Here is a 15,619-nt window from a genome sequence, read left to right as displayed (position 1 = left end):
GTCCACAAGCCCATCAATAGACCCAACACCAACAGCCTAATGGAGCAACTGTAAGGCTATGCTCACACACTAAGGATCCCATCAGGATTTAGGGGAAGACTTCGATATTTGCCCATACCCAGTCTACTGTGCAAAAGTTGACCGCCTCTGCAAAGTTGAAGCCCTGATTAAATCCACTATGATATGCCCGAGGAAAAGTGATGACAAATTCTCCAGCACACTGATTAGTTCGATATATCTGTAAGAAAAAATAAAAGTAATAAGAAAAAACCCCAAAAACAAACAGATAAATCCAGTCAGAATAATCATGCTATCAGACTTGTAAGATGAGAGGACAAGGTTAACGATCTGAGAACAATCACAGCACACTATAGTCACATTTTAAGAAAGGCAACGAAGGGAAGTTTGTTTACTTACCGTAAATTCCTTTTCTTCTAGCTCTAATTGGGAGACCCAGACAATTGGGTGTATAGCTTCTGCCTCCGGAGGCCGCACAAAGTATTACACTCAAAAGTGTTAAGCCCCTCCCCTTCTGCCTATACACCCCCCGTGCTCCCACGGGCTCCTCAGTTTTGGTGCAAAAGCAAGAAGGAGGAAAAAGAATTATAAACTGGTTTAAAGTAACTTCAATCCGAAGGAATATCGGAGAACTGAAACCATTCAACATGAACAACATGTGTACACAAAAAAACAGGGCGGGTGCTGGGTCTCCCAATTAGAGCTAGAAGAAAAGGAATTTACGGTAAGTAAACAAAATTCCCTTCTTCTTTGTCGCTCTATTGGGAGACCCAGACAATTGGGACGTCCAAAAGCAGTCCCTGGGTGGGTAAATTAATACCTCGTAAGAGAGCCGTAAAACGGCCCTTTCCTACAGGTGGGCAACCGCCGCCTGAAGGACTCGTCTACCTAGGCTGGCATCCGCCGAAGCATAGGTATGCACCTGATAGTGCTTCGTGAAAGTGTGCAGGCTCGACCAGGTAGCCGCCTGACACACCTGCTGAGCCGTAGCCTGGTGCCTCAAAGCCCAGGACGCGCCCACGGCTCTGGTAGAATGGGCCTTCAGCCCTGAGGGAACCGGAAGCCCAGCCGAACGGTAAGCTTCGATAATTGGCTCCTTGATCCACCGAGCCAGGGTTGATTTGGAAGCCTGTGACCCTTTACGCTGGCCAGCGACAAGGACAAAGAGTGCATCCGAGCGGCGCAGGGGCGCCGTACGAGAAATGTAGAGTCTGAGTGCTCTCACCAAATCTAACAAGTGCAAATCCTTTTCACATTGGTGAACTGGATGAGGATAAAAAGAAGGTGAGGAAATATCCTGATTGAGATGAAAGGAGGATACCACCTTAGGGAGAAAATCCGGAACCGGACGTAGAACCACCTTGTCCTGGTGAACACCAGGAAAGGGGCTTTTCACGACAATGCTACTAGCTCAGACACTCTCCGAAGAGAAGTGACTGCTACAAGAAAAACCACTTTCTGCGAAAGTCGTGAGAGGGAAATATCTCTCATTGGCTCGAATGGTGGTTTCTGAAGAACCATCAGAACCCTGTTTAGATCCCAGGGTTCTAACGGCCGCTTGTAAGGTGGAACGATGTGACAAACCCCCTGCAGGAACGTGCGTACCTGTGGAAGTCTGGCTAGGCGCTTCTGGAAAAACACAGAGGGCGCTGAGACTTGTCCCTTAAGGGAGCCGAGTGACAAACCCTTTTCCAGTCCAGATTGAAGGAAGGACAGAAAAGTAGGTAATGCAAATGGCCAGGGAGAAAAACCCTGAACAGAGCACCATGACAGAAAAAATTTTTCACGTCCTGTGAAAGATCTTGGCGGACGTTGATTTCCTAGCCTGTCTCATAGTGGCAATGACGTCTTGAGATAACCCTGAAGACGCTAGGGTCCAGGACTCAATGGCCACACAGTCAGGTTGAGGGCCGCAGAATTCAGATGGAAAAACGGCCCTCGAGATAGCAAGTCTGTTCGGTCTGGTAGTGTCCACGGTTGGCCGACCGTGAGATGCCACAGATCCGGGTACCACGACCTCCTTGGCCAGTCTGGAGCGACGAGGATGGCGCGGCGGCAGTCGATCCTGATCTTGCGTAACTCTGGGCAACAGTGCCAGCGGAGGAAACACATAAGGGAGCTGAAACTGCGACCAATCTTGAACTAAGGCGTCTGCCGCCAGAGCTCTGGGATCTTGAGACCGTGCCATGAACATTGGTATCTTGTTGTTGTTGTGCCGGGACGCCATGAGGTCGACGTCCGGCACCCCCCAGCAGCAACAGATCTCCTGAAACACGTCCGGGTGAAGGGACCATTCCCCTGCGTCCATGCCCTGGCAACTGAGATAATCTGCTTCCCAGTTTTCCACGCCTGGGATGTGAACTGCGGATATGGTGGATGCCGTGGCTTCCACCCACATCAAAATCCGCCGGACTTCCTGGAAGGCTTGCCGGCTGCGTGTGCCGCCTTGGTGGTTGATGTATGCCACCGCTGTGGAATTGTCCGACTGAATTCGGATCTGCTTGCCCTCCAGCCACTGCTGGAACGCTTTCTGGGCAAGATACACTGCCCGTATTTCCAGAACATTGATCTGAAGCGAGGACTCTTGCTGGGTCCACGTACCCTGAGCCCTGTGGTGGAGAAAAACCGCTCCCCACCCTGACAGACTCGCGTCCGCCGTGACTACTTCCCAGGATGGGGGAAGGAAGGATTTCCCCTTCGATAATGAAGTGGGAAGAAGCCACCACCTAAGGGAAGCTCTGGTCGCCTGAGAGAGGGAGACGGTCCTGTCGAGGGACGTCGTCTTCCTGTCCCATTTGCGTAGGATGTCCCATCGAAGGGGACGCAGGTGAAACTGCGCGAAGGGGACTGCCTCCATTGCTGCCACCATCTTCCCCAGGGTCCTTGTCTCCGAAACGCGTTGGAATGCTGCAATAAAAAAGAAACTTCTTGATTAATCCTGCATTGTGGTTTTTAGCGCGGTTTAAACCAGTTTTCCCCCCTTTTCCATATACTTCTATTTTTCGGGGCCGCTGCTTTTAACCTTACTGACACTCATAAGCGATCTAAGGAGTTGTGACTTGCACAACCATATCAGGTGAGTGTATATTTTTTCTCCTTATCATTCAAGTTATATCGGGTAAGACCCTATTTGCGCTTTCTGTCTCCCCATCTCTAGTCACCATCTTCCCCAGGAAGTGCATGAGGCACCTCAAGGGGTGTGACTGGCCTTGAAGGAGAGATTGTACCCCTTTCTGTAGTGACTACTGCTTGAACAGTGGAAGCTTCACTATCGCTGAGAGGGTATGAAACTCCATGCCAAGATATGTCAGCGAGTGGGCCGGTGTCAGATTTGACTTTGGAAAATTGATGATCCACCCGAAACCCTGGAGAGTCTCCATGGAAGCGTCGAGGCTGCGTTGGCATGCCTCTTGAGAGGGTGCCTTGATCAGCATCCAAGTACTGGATCACCGAGTGACCCTGCGAGTGTAGGAGCGCTACTACAGTAGCCATAATCTTGGTAAAAACCCGTGGGGCTGTTGCCAGGCTGAACGGCAGTGCCACGAATTGCAGGTGTTCGTTTCCTATGGCGAAGCGCAAGAAGCGCTGGTGCTCTAGAGCAATCGGTACGTGGAGATAAGCATCTTTGATATCGATCGATGCAAGGAAATCTCCTTGGGACATTGAGGCGATGACGGAGCGGAGGGATTCCATCCTGAACCGTCTGGTTTTTACATGTTTGTTGAGCAGTTTCAGGTCCAGGACCGGGCGGAAAGACCCGTCCTCCTTTGGGACCACAAACAAGTTGGAGTAAAAACCGTGGCTCAGTTACTGAAGAGTAACCAGGATCACCACTCCTTCTGCCTTCAGAGTGCGCAGCGCCTGCAGAAGAGCCTCGGCTCGCTAGGGAGGCGGGGATGACCTGAAGAATCGAGTCGGGGGACGAGAGGTGAACTCTATCTTGTAACCGTGAGACAGAATGTCTCTCACCCAGCGGTCTTTTATTTGTGGCAGCCAGGTGTCGCAAAAGCGGGAGAGCCTGCCACCGACCGAGGATGCTACTAGAGGAGGTCGAAAGTCATGAGGAAGCCGCTTTGTTCGCGGCGCCTCCGGTGGCCTTTTAAGGACGTGACTTAGACCGCCATGCATCAGAGTTCCTTTGTTCTTTCTGAGACCTTTTGGACGAGGAGAATTGGGACCTGCCCGCGCCCTGAAAGGACCGAAACCTCGACTGCCCTTTCCTCTGTTGGGGTATGTTCTGTTTGGGCTGGGGTAAGGATGTATCCTTTCCCTTGGATTGTTTGATGATTTCATCCAGACGCTCGCCAAACAGCCTGTCGCCAGAAATTGGCAAACTGGTTAAGCGCTTTTTTGGAAGCAGAATCTGCCTTCCATTCCCGTAGCCACAAGGCCCTGCGGAGTACCACCGAATTGGCGGCAGCGACCGCCGTACGGCTCGCAGAGTCCAGTACAGCATTAATAGCGTAAGACGCAATTGCCGAGGTCTGTGTGGTAATGGATGCCACTTGTGGCGCGGCCGTGCATGTGGCTGCTTCAATTTGCGCTTGACCTGCTGAGATATCTTGTAGCGCCCATACGGCTGCGAATGCTGGGGCAAAAGAAGCTCCGATAGCTTCATAGATGGATTTCAACCAGAGCTCCATCTGCCTGTCAGTGGCATCTTTGAGCGAGGCCCCCTCTTCCACTGCAAGTATGGATCTAGCCGCCAGTCTGGAGATTGGAGGATCCACTATGGGACACTGAGTCCAACCTTTAACCACGTCAGGGGAAAAAGGATAACGTGTATCCTTAAGGCGCTTAGAAAAACGCTTATCTGGACAAGCATGATGATTCTGGAGTGCCTCTCTGAAATCAGAGTGGTCTAGAAACATACTCTGTGTATGAGAAGCTGACTCCTCCGCCGGAGGAGCTGAGGGAGAAATATCCAGCATTTGATCGATGGACGCAATAAGAACGTTCACTATGGCGTCCCCGTCTGTAGTATTAAGATTGAGAGCGCCCTCAGGATCAGAATCCTGATCAGCTGTCTCCGCATCATCAACCAGAGATTCCCCCCGCTGAGACCCTGAACAATATGATGTCGAGGGAAATTCTAAGCGAGCCCACTTAGTCGGTCTGGGGCTGGGGTCTAAGTCAGAACCCTCAGCCTGGGATGTATGAGATACCCCGGGAGGACATTGTTGGTCCAACTGAGGGGGGCCAGGGAACAATGATTCAACAGAGTCCCTTTGCTGAGATACCGGCCTGGACTGCAAGGCTTCTAGTATCTTAGCCATAGTCTCAGAGAGTTTTGCAAACTCCGTCCCCGTCACTAGGACAGTGTCAACAGGTGGCTCCCCCTGGGCCCCTCTTAGCAGGGGCCCTGGCTGAAGAAGTGTCACAGGGGCCGAACAATGCCCACAATGAGGGTCAATGGAACCTGCCGGCAGCTGGGTCGTATAAGCGACGCAGGCAGCATAATAAGCTTGTGTTTTGGCACCCCTGCCTTTTGTGGGCGCCCTGAGTAACACAATAGGGTATATAGCCAGAATGAACTGTGCTCATACAGTGTAAAATATATGCTATAAACAAATAATGTATCAATACACTACAGCACCATGGGGCTAGCACCACAGGTGCTGCTTACCATCCGCCTAAAGCGGTTATGAGGCCACCAGAGACCGTGTCTGGGTCTCCCAGGGTTTGTCCCTCTCTGCAGCGTCGTAGGAGCTGACAGGAAATGGCTGCGGTGTCCTGACGAGAGGAGGGAGCCGTGGTCGTGGCCGAGGTGCTCACACTGTGCACAGTGAGGGGGGTGGAGTATGGAAATCATACTCCAGCCCTCAGTGCTGCTCGTTCCGTGCAGCGTCCCGCCCTTCCCCTGCCTGTCAGGGCTGAGGGCGGGAGAAAGGGAAACTAGGCCGCAAGCAAGCCGGGGACTCGAGTATAAGCGTGGCCGCCGTAAAAGTGCGGCCGACGCCGAAGTCCCCGGCGAACTACAAGTCCCAGCCGCGCCGCAGTTTCCCATGGCAGCGGCGGTTAGCGCGGTAGCCCCTACTTATAAACACGCTCAGCGACGCTGAGTGTGTAATGGCACAGTTTAACCCGGTCAGCGCCGCGGTCCCCGGTGCACTAGCACACCCAGCAAAGCTGAGGTGTTGCCGTGCGCGGTCCCCACAGGGATACAGAGTACCTTCACGTAGCAGGGCCATGTCCCTGAACGATACCCGGCTCCTATCCAGCAGGCTCCACAGGAGTTGTGGATGAAGCACGGTCTCAGTGCCTGGAGACCGATAGGATCCCACTTCACCCAGAGCCCTGAGGGGGATGGGGAAGGAAAGCAGCATGTGGGCTCCAGCCTCCGTACCCGCAATGGATACCTCAACCTTAACAACACCGCCGACAAGAGTGGGGTGAGAAGGGAGCATGCTGGGGGCCCTATATGGGCCCACTTTTCTTCCAACCGACATAGTCAGCAGCTGCTGCTGACTAATCTGTGCTGTGCGTGTCTGACCTCCTTCGCACAAAGCAAAAAACTGAGGAGCCCGTGGGAGCACGGGGGGTGTATAGGCAGAAGGGGAGGGGCTTAACACTTTTGAGTGTAATACTTTGTGCGGCCTCCGGAGGCAGAAGCTATACACCCAATTGTCTGGGTCTCCCAATAGAGCGACAAAGAAAAAGTGGTGTCTGCTTTGTGCCAGCATTCATTCAAAATCCGGCTGTAAACTTAGTCCCCATATATAGAGCTAATATTAGGAAAACATACCGGCACCCCATGAGCCATCAACGTGTTTGGATTCATGATGGTGACCAACTGATGGAGAAGATCGGGTTGAGAAATAAATAATTCTGGAGCCAATTTCTTCATCACCTCCTCTAACTGTTCCGCAGCGTAGCCGGGAGCACCATACCAAGTCTTGGGCTCACCCCTGTCAAAATAGCAATGGAAAACTAAGCCCATGGCAGTTAAGTTTCAGATTATTTGCATGTTTCCAGGTAAAGCCTTACCAGTGTAAGTAATTAATAGAGTAGCTCCAATGATCTTCAATATGCCAACAAAACGAAGAGAAGCACATCCCCACATAAAGCCATGGCAGCTTCATCCCACAGATATCCGCAGTTATGTGGGCCAAAACCGACGCATCCATCACAGGCATGTTATTCAGATTCCATCCACAGTCCAGGTATTCCTACGAAAAAATAATAAAAGTAAGACTAGAGAATCAATATCATCACATCCAAAGGCTATATCCAAGAAGATTTTTACCTCATCTTCTTGTTTAACGCGAAATCTCCCATCTCGTACGGGAAATCCACTTCCAAATTCTTTGGAGGCAATATCTGCGCCGTACTCAACGGTCACATCTTCCTCTATTGTGCTTACTAGACGCCAAAACTCCTTCTCCACCAGCTCTGTAGGCACCATCTGGGAAATTAAAGGGAAGAACTAAACTCTGCTCTTAAAAATAAGAAGAGGTCATAACACCCCAAATATACTTACATGCACAGGCATATTAAAGTAGTCCGACTTGAAATTGTCTGCCATTTCTCCAAACATGCGGAGAGTATAATCTCTAGCTGCTTGCTCAAAACCAAAAGCTTCCTGTGGCTTACTGCACTCCTAACAGGGACAACAAAAAAAGATTAAAAAGCTAAAAGCAACTCTGAAGACATTTCTTCTCTCAGTTATTCTGCTATTCGAATCAAAAGCACAAAACACTGTTGGATAGACATTAGTGCAACCTTGTTATTACTCCAATTTATTCACAGGGAATCAATTTATAACCCAAAACAATAGAGCTAAAAATGAGGATAATAAAAAAAAAATCAATTTATTAGTATATTAAAATAAAATAAGAGGACGATACGATAAATTCACATGATGGACATGACACAGAAACTAAAGTACACTAAGTATATAAATCTGCTCAATGCACAAGATTGCACAGTAATATAAATATATTCTGAAGATCTGAGGAAGATATGCGTATAATAAGTCACACGGTCTAAATAAATAATCAAGTGCAAATTAGTGCATGTAATTAATCATAGGTAATTCATAGAGCTATGATCATTAATGTGAGGTAATATATAGTGCTAGATTATTATATTTAGTATGGCCACAAGATGGCATAGGTGTACTGTCTGACAGAGGACATCGTGAGATGGACATAAGGAGAAAAAGCTTTAAACCAGGTAAAGACCAGAAAATGTCACAAATTAATATCCAATCTCCCAGCAAGATCTAATAAATGCCTGAAGAGCATGTACTGGTAAGGCAGGTCCCTCCACCCCGACGTGCGTTTCGCCTTATTGTTTTGGGTTCTAAATTGATTCCGTGTGAATAATTTATTGTACTTTGGGAGCTGGTAGGTTAGGGAACAGTCCCTGTAATTATCAATTGTGACCTTAAATTGTGTTACTGTTCTTGTTATTACTCTGCAGGAACTGGGGAAAAAATAACAAGGAGGAATAGACTGCTCTTAGTGCTTAGTCAGACGTCCGTTAGTTTTTTAGCACAACTTCTAATCATAATTTTATGGGTAGAACTCCTACCTATTCACATGTACAATTTTCATAGCCTAAATTTTGAGAAAAATCGGAGGCTTGTCAGTTATTGATCAGAGTGTCAAGAGTAAAATTGGCAGTGCAAGTATACAGGTCTGTGAAGTAAAAAAAAAAAAAAAAAAAAAAAAAAGACAGCAATAAGATGCTAGAAAGGAGGTAGAAAAGAGTTTTCGTTTTGGTTGTGGTTTTTTTTTTTTGTTTCTCATCTGAAAAAAGCTGATGAAACACTGCCCAAATTTGGATGAAACTGATGAACATCTGATGAAATGCTAAACAAAACCATCACTGATGAAACCAGGATAGTTTTTAGGTACGCAGAAAAACGTATGTCTGAATTATAGCCTTAAGGCTATGTGCCCATGGGAGCTTGCTTCTGCGGATTTTGCCGCGGAAAACCTGCGGATTTATCTGGATTTTCCAGATAAATGCGCAGGTTTCAGCAAGTACACACACTCCCCATGTTATCCTATGGGACATGGGGAGTGTCTGTGTCCACGCTGCGGTATGTGCGGCTATCCCGCAGCCGTACATAACTGCATCCCGCCGCTCCACTATGGAGATAGAGGCTTACCTGCCTTGGTCCAATACTTCCCTGCCTTGATAGCAGACACCTGTCACTTTCCTCCAAGTGCAGAGGACGGCAGTGGAGCTAGGAGCAGGAAGCAGGAGGTGGCCGGGGCCTGCATGAGCTCCGATCATGTGACAGCCAGAGCTCGTGCAGGCCCGCCCACCTTCTCCTGCACAGTGGAGAAGCTGACAGATGCCGAAAAGTGAAGTTGCTGTGCGATACAGGTGAGTATGAACGCCCCGATCACTCAGCACTTGTTCTGCATTGAGGATACAGTGCCGAAGCCATGTACTGTATCCTCAATGCAGAATGCCCGCACCATATCCGCAGGACATTCCGCAAATAAACCGCAGCATGGAAACAGACAAAGTTGTGCAGCGGTTTTCTGGGAGCTCCTGCGAAATGTCCTGCGGATATAACCGCAGGATACTTTCCCCGTGGGCACATAGCCTAAGGCTATGTGCCCACGCTGCGGAAAATGCGCGGATTTTGCAGCGGGATTTCTCGCGGAAAAGCCGCGGATTTTCCAGAAACCTGCAGCACAGCTACTCCCCAGCCATTTCTATGGCATTTGGGAAATGCTGTGCCCACACTGCGGATTTTTCCGCAGCGGAAATCGTGCGGATTTTCGTGTGGAAAAATCTGCAGCATGTCAATTATTGTTGCGGATTTTCGTGCGGATTTTGCCTATTCAATTGAATAAAAAGAAGGGAATTTTGTTACTTACCGTAAATTCCTTTTCTTCTAGCTCCTATTGGGAGACCCAGACGATTGGGTGTATAGCACTGCCTCCGGAGGCCACACAAAGCATTACACTAAAAAGTGTAAGGCCCCTCCCCTTCTGGCTATACACCCCCAGTGGGATCACTGGCTCACCAGTTTTAGTGCAAAAGCAAGAAGGAGGAAAGCCAAGAACTGGTTTAAACAAATTCACTCCGAAGTAACGTCGGAGAACTGAAAACCGTTCAACATGAACAACATGTGTACCCGAAAAACAACCAAAAATCCCGAAGGACAACAGGGCGGGTGCTGGGTCTCCCAATAGGAGCTAGAAGAAAAGGAATTTACGGTAAGTAACAAAATTCCCTTCTTCTTCGGCGCTCCATTGGGAGACCCAGACGATTGGGACGTCCAAAAGCTGTCCCTGGGTGGGTAAAGAATACCTCATGTTAGAGCTGCGAAGACAGCCCTCCCCTACGGGGAGGCAACTGCCGCCTGCAGGACTCTTCTACCTAGGCTGGCGTCCGCCGAAGCATAGGTATGCACCCGATAATGTTTGGTGAAAGTGTGCAGACTCGACCAGGTAGCTGCCTGGCACACCTGTTGAGCCGTAGCCTGGTGTCGTAATGCCCAGGACGCACCCACGGCTCTGGTAGAATGGGCCTTCAGCCCTGATGGAAACGGAAGCCCAGCAGAACGGTAGGCTTCAAGAATTGGTTCTTTGATCCATCGAGCCAGGGTGGCCTTAGAAGCCTGCGACCCTTTGCGCTTACCAGCGACAAGGACAAAGAGTGCATCCGAACGGCGCAGGGGCGCCGTGCGGGAAATGTAGATTCTGAGTGCTCTCACCAGATCCAACAAATGTAAATCCTTCTCATACCGATGAACTGCATGAGGACAAAAAGAAGGCAAAGAGATATCCTGATTAAGATGAAAAGAGGATACCACCTTCGGGAGAAACTCCTGAATGGGTCGCAGCACTACCTTGTCCTGGTGGAAGACCAGGAAGGGAGCCTTGGATGACAGCGCTGCTAGCTCAGACACTCTCCGAAGAGATGTGATCGCTACCAGAAAAGCCACTTTCTGTGATAGTCTAGAAAGTGAAACCTCCCTCAGAGGCTCGAAGGGCGGCTTCTGGAGGGCAACTAGTACCCTGTTCAGATCCCATGGATCTAACGGCCGCTTGTACGGGGGTACGATATGACAAACCCCCTGCAGGAACGTGCGTACCTTAGAAAGTCGTGCTAGACGCTTCTGAAAAAAGACGGATAGCGCCGAGACTTGCCCTTTAAGGGAGCCGAGCGACAAACCTTTTTCTAATCCAGATTGCAGGAAAGAAAGAAATGTAGGCAATGCAAATGGCCAGGGAGACACTCCCTGAGCAGAGCACCAGGATAAGCATATCCTCCACGTTCTGTGGTAGATCTTAGCGGACGTGGGCTTCCTAGCCTGTCTCATGGTGGCAACGACCCCTTGGGATAATCCTGAAGACGCTAGGATCCAGGACTCAATGGCCACACAGTCAGGTTCAGGGCCGCAGAATTCCGATGGAAAAACGGCCCTTGGGACAGCAAGTCTGGTCGGTCTGGTAGTGCCCACGGTTGGCCGACCGTGAGATGCCACAGATCCGGATACCACGCCCTCCTCGGCCAGTCTGGGGCGACGAGTATGACGCGGCTGCAGTCGGATCTGATCTTGCGTAGCACTCTGGGCAAGAGTGCCAGAGGTGGAAACACATAAGGGAGCCGGAACTGCGACCAATCTTGCACTAAGGCGTCTGCCGCCAGAGCTCTGTGATCGCGAGACCGTGCCATGAAGGTTGGGACCTTGTTGTTGTGCCGGGACGCCATTAGGTCGACGTCCGGCCTTCCCCAGCGGCGACAGATTTCCTGAAACACGTCCGGGTGAAGGGACCATTCCCCTGCGTCCATGCCCTGGCGACTGAGGAAGTCTGCTTCCCAGTTTTCTACGCCGGGGATGTGAACTGCGGATATGGTGGAGGCCGTGGCTTCCACCCACATCAGAATCCGCCGGACTTCCTGGAAGGCTTGCCGACTGCGTGTCCCCCCTTGGTGGTTGATGTATGCCACCGCTGTGGAGTTGTCCGACTGAATTCGGATCTGCCTTCCTTCCAGCCACTGCTGGAAGGCTAGTAGGGCAAGATATACTGCTCTGATTTCCAGAACATTGATCTGAAGGGTGGACTCCTGCTGGGTCCACGTACCCTGAGCCCTGTGGTGGAGAAAAACTGCTCCCCACCCTGACAGACTCGCGTCTGTCGTGACCACCGCCCAGGACGGTGGTAGGAAGGATCTTCCCTGTGATAATGAGGTGGGACGAAGCCACCACTGCAGAGAGTCCTTGGCCGTCTGGGAAAGGGAGACTTTCCTGTCCAGGGATGTGGACTTCCCGTCCCATTGGCGGAGAATGTCCCATTGAAGTGGGCGCAGATGAAACTGCGCAAACGGAACCGCCTCCATTGCCGCCACCATCTTCCCGAGGAAGTGCATGAGGCGTCTTAAGGAGTGCGACTGACTTTGAAGGAGAGCCTGCACCCCAGTCTGTAGTGACCGCTGCTTGTCCAGCGGAAGCTTCACTATCGCTGAAAGAGTATGAAACTCCATGCCAAGATACGTCAGTGATTGGGTCGGTAACAGAGTTGACTTTGAGAAGTTGATGATCCACCCGAACGTCTGGAGAGTCTCCAGTGCAACATTCAGGCTGAGTTGGCATGCCTCCTGAGAGGGTGCCTTGACAAGTAGATCGTCCAAGTAAGGGATCACAGAGTGTCCCTGAGAGTGCAAGACTGCTACCACTGCCGCCATGACCTTGGTGAACACCCGTGGGGCTGTCGCCAGACCAAATGGCAGAGCTACGAACTGAAGATGGTCGTCTCCTATCACGAAGCGTAGAAAGCGTTGGTGCTCTGTAGCAATCGGCACGTGGAGATAAGCATCTTTGAAGTCTATTGATGCTAGGAAATCTCCTTGAGACATTGAGGCAATGACTGAGCGGAGGGATTCCATCCGGAACCGCCTGGCGTTCACATGCTTGTTGAGCAGTTTTAGGTCCAGAACAGGACGGAATGAGCCGTCCTTTTTTGGCACCACGAAGAGATTGGAGTAAAAACCTTGTCCTTGTTCCCGAAGAGGAACAGGGACCACCATTCCTTCTGCTCTTAGAGAATGCACCGCCTGCAGAAGGGCATCTGCTCGGTCGGGATGTGGGGAAGTTCTGAAGAACCGAGGCGGAGGACGAGAACTGAACTCTATCCTGTACCCGTGAGACAAAATGTCTGTTACCCACCGGTCTTTGACCTGTGGCAGCCAAATGTCGCAAAAGCGGGAGAGCCTGCCACCGACCGAGGATGCGGAGGGAGGCGGCCGAAAGTCATGAGGCAGCCGCCTTGGAAGCGGTACCTCCGGTTGCTTTCTTGGGGCATGAGTGAGTCCGCCAGGAATCAGAGCTCCTTTGCTCTTTCTGAGTCCCTTTGGACGAGGAGAATTGGGGCTTGCCCGAGCCTCGAAAGGACCGAAACTTTGACTGCCACTTCCTCTGTTGAGGTTTGCTTGATCTGGGCTGGGGTAAGGAAGAGTCCTTACCTTTGGACTGTTTAATGATTTCCGCCAATTGCTCACCAAACAGTCTGTCTCCAGATAATGGCAAGCTGGTTAAACATTTTTTAGAAGCAGAATCTGCTTTCCATTCTTTTAACCACAAGGCTCTGCGCAAAACTACAGAGTTGGCGGATGCCATGGAGGTACGGCTCGTAGAGTCTAGTACCGCATTGATAGCGTAGGTCGCAAACGCAGTCATTTGCGTAGTTAAGGACGCCACTTGCGGCACTGCTGGACTTAAGAAAGAGTCCACCTGTGCCAGACCAGCTGAAATAGCTTGGAGCGCCCACACGGCCGCGAATGCTGGAGCAAACGACGCGCCAATAGCTTCATAGACAGATTTCAACCAAAGGTCCATCTGTCTGTCATTGGCATCTTTAAGTGAAGCCCCATCCTCCACTGCAACTATGGATCTAGCTGCCAGCCTGGATATTGGAGGGTCCACTTTTGGACACTGGGTCCAGCGTTTGACCACGTCAGGGGGAAAGGGATAACGTGTATCCTTCAGACGTTTGGAAAAACGCTTGTCCGGATAAGCATGGTGTTTCTGGATTGATTCTCTGAAGTCAGAGTGGTCCAGAAAAGTACTCAATTTACGCTTGGGATACAGGAAATGGAATTTCTCCTGCTGGGCAGCTGCCTCCTCTGCTGAAGGGGCTGGGGGAGAAATATCCAACAGCCTATTGATGGCCGCTATAAGGTCATTTACCATGGCGTCACCATCTGGCGTATCCAAATTGAGTGCGGTGTCAGGACCAGACTCCTGATCACCCACCTCTGTCTCATCATATAGAGACCCTTCTCGCTGAGACCCTGACCCGCGTGAGGACGTGGAGGGTCTCTCCCAGCGAGCTCGTTTAGGCGGCCTGGGACTGTCATCAGAGTCAGAGCCCTCAGCCTGTGATGCCTGGGACCCCCTTGAAGTACGGATTAGTTCCAACTGAGGGGGACCGGGGAACATAGACACAGCAGTGTCCATGGTCTGAGCAACTGGCCTGGACTGCAAGGTCTCCAGGATTTTTGTCATAGTCACAGACATTTTATCAGCAAAGACTGCAAATTCTGTCCCCGTCACCGGGGCAGGGTTCACAGGCGTCTCTGCCTGGGCTACCACCACCATAGGCTCTGGCTGACGAAGTGCCACTGGGACTGAACATTGCACACAATGAGAGTCGTTGGAGCCTGCTGGTAGATTAGCCCCACATGCTGTACAAGCAGTGTATACAGCCCGTGCCTTGGCACCCTTGCGTTTTGTGGATGACATGTTGCTGTCTCCTCATGCAATATAGGGGTATACAGCCAAGAAGCGACCGTACAGTGCAGTATATATATATATATATATATATCTGGTACAGGAAAAAGTACACCAATACAACACTGTGGCACTAGTGGGGCCAGCACTAATGTGCTGCTTACCGCCCGCTAAACGCGGGTGTGTGGTCGCCAGAAATCCCTAGTCTGGGTCTCCCAGAGCCTGTGTCCGTCCTCCAGCCAGACTGCATGCAGGAATGGCTGCCGGCGTCCTGTGGAGGGGGGGGCGGGCCCTGGGCGTGCTCAGACCAAAAGCGGGAAACCTGCGTCCCACTGTGCCTAGTGAGAGGGCTGGAGCATGTAAATAAGGCTCCAGCCCTCGGCGCTGACGATTGACAGGGAGGGGGCGGGAACGAAGCGGAGCTAGGCCGCAAAAGCCGGGGACTAAATTTATAAGCGCCGCCGCCGTAAAAGCGCGGTCGGCGCTAAGTCCCCGGCGCACTACAAGTCCCAGCCGCGCCGCCGCTCCGATAGTGGCCGGCGCGGTAGTTCCCAGCACATGAAGTCACACAGCTAAGCTGCTGTGACTCAAACCCCAGCGTGCAGCGCTACTGTCCCCGGCGCACTAACACACCCAGCAAGTCTGGCGTGTGCGTGCCTGTCTGTACGGGGACACAGAGTACCTGAAAGTTGCAGGGCCTTGTCCCTGAACGGTACCCAGCTCCGTATCCAGCAGGTTCACTGGGTCTGTGGATGGAGCCCGGCCTCAGGGCTTGGGGGCCGGTAAGATCCCACTTCCTCAGAGCCCCTCAGGGGGATGGGGAAGGAAAACAGCATGTGGGCTCCAGCCTCTGTACCCGCAATGGGTACCTCAACCTTACAAACCACAAGTGGGGTA

At 51.2% G+C, this 15,619-nt stretch overlaps 1 protein-coding gene across 1 annotated transcript in view; it reads right to left on the bottom strand.

The window, feature by feature from the left end:
• Window positions 1-15,619, bottom strand: part of KDM5B (lysine demethylase 5B) — a 153,487-nt gene that overhangs the window by 59,284 nt on the left and 78,584 nt on the right. The window contains exons 10-14 of the mRNA XM_075335848.1: window positions 7,499-7,618; window positions 7,265-7,423; window positions 7,006-7,187; window positions 6,764-6,926; window positions 119-238 (exon numbers count right to left, since the gene is read on the bottom strand). Of these exons, the coding sequence (XP_075191963.1) occupies window positions 119-238; window positions 6,764-6,926; window positions 7,006-7,187; window positions 7,265-7,423; window positions 7,499-7,618 (744 nt within the window). The remainder of the gene's footprint in view (window positions 1-118; window positions 239-6,763; window positions 6,927-7,005; window positions 7,188-7,264; window positions 7,424-7,498; window positions 7,619-15,619) is intronic.

The sequence above is a fragment of the Anomaloglossus baeobatrachus genome, chromosome 2 (assembly GCF_048569485.1).
Source record: "Anomaloglossus baeobatrachus isolate aAnoBae1 chromosome 2, aAnoBae1.hap1, whole genome shotgun sequence".
NCBI lineage: Eukaryota > Metazoa > Chordata > Amphibia > Anura > Aromobatidae > Anomaloglossus > Anomaloglossus baeobatrachus.
Note: the sequence above shows the minus strand (reverse complement) of the source record. Positions and strands in the feature narration are given on the sequence as shown.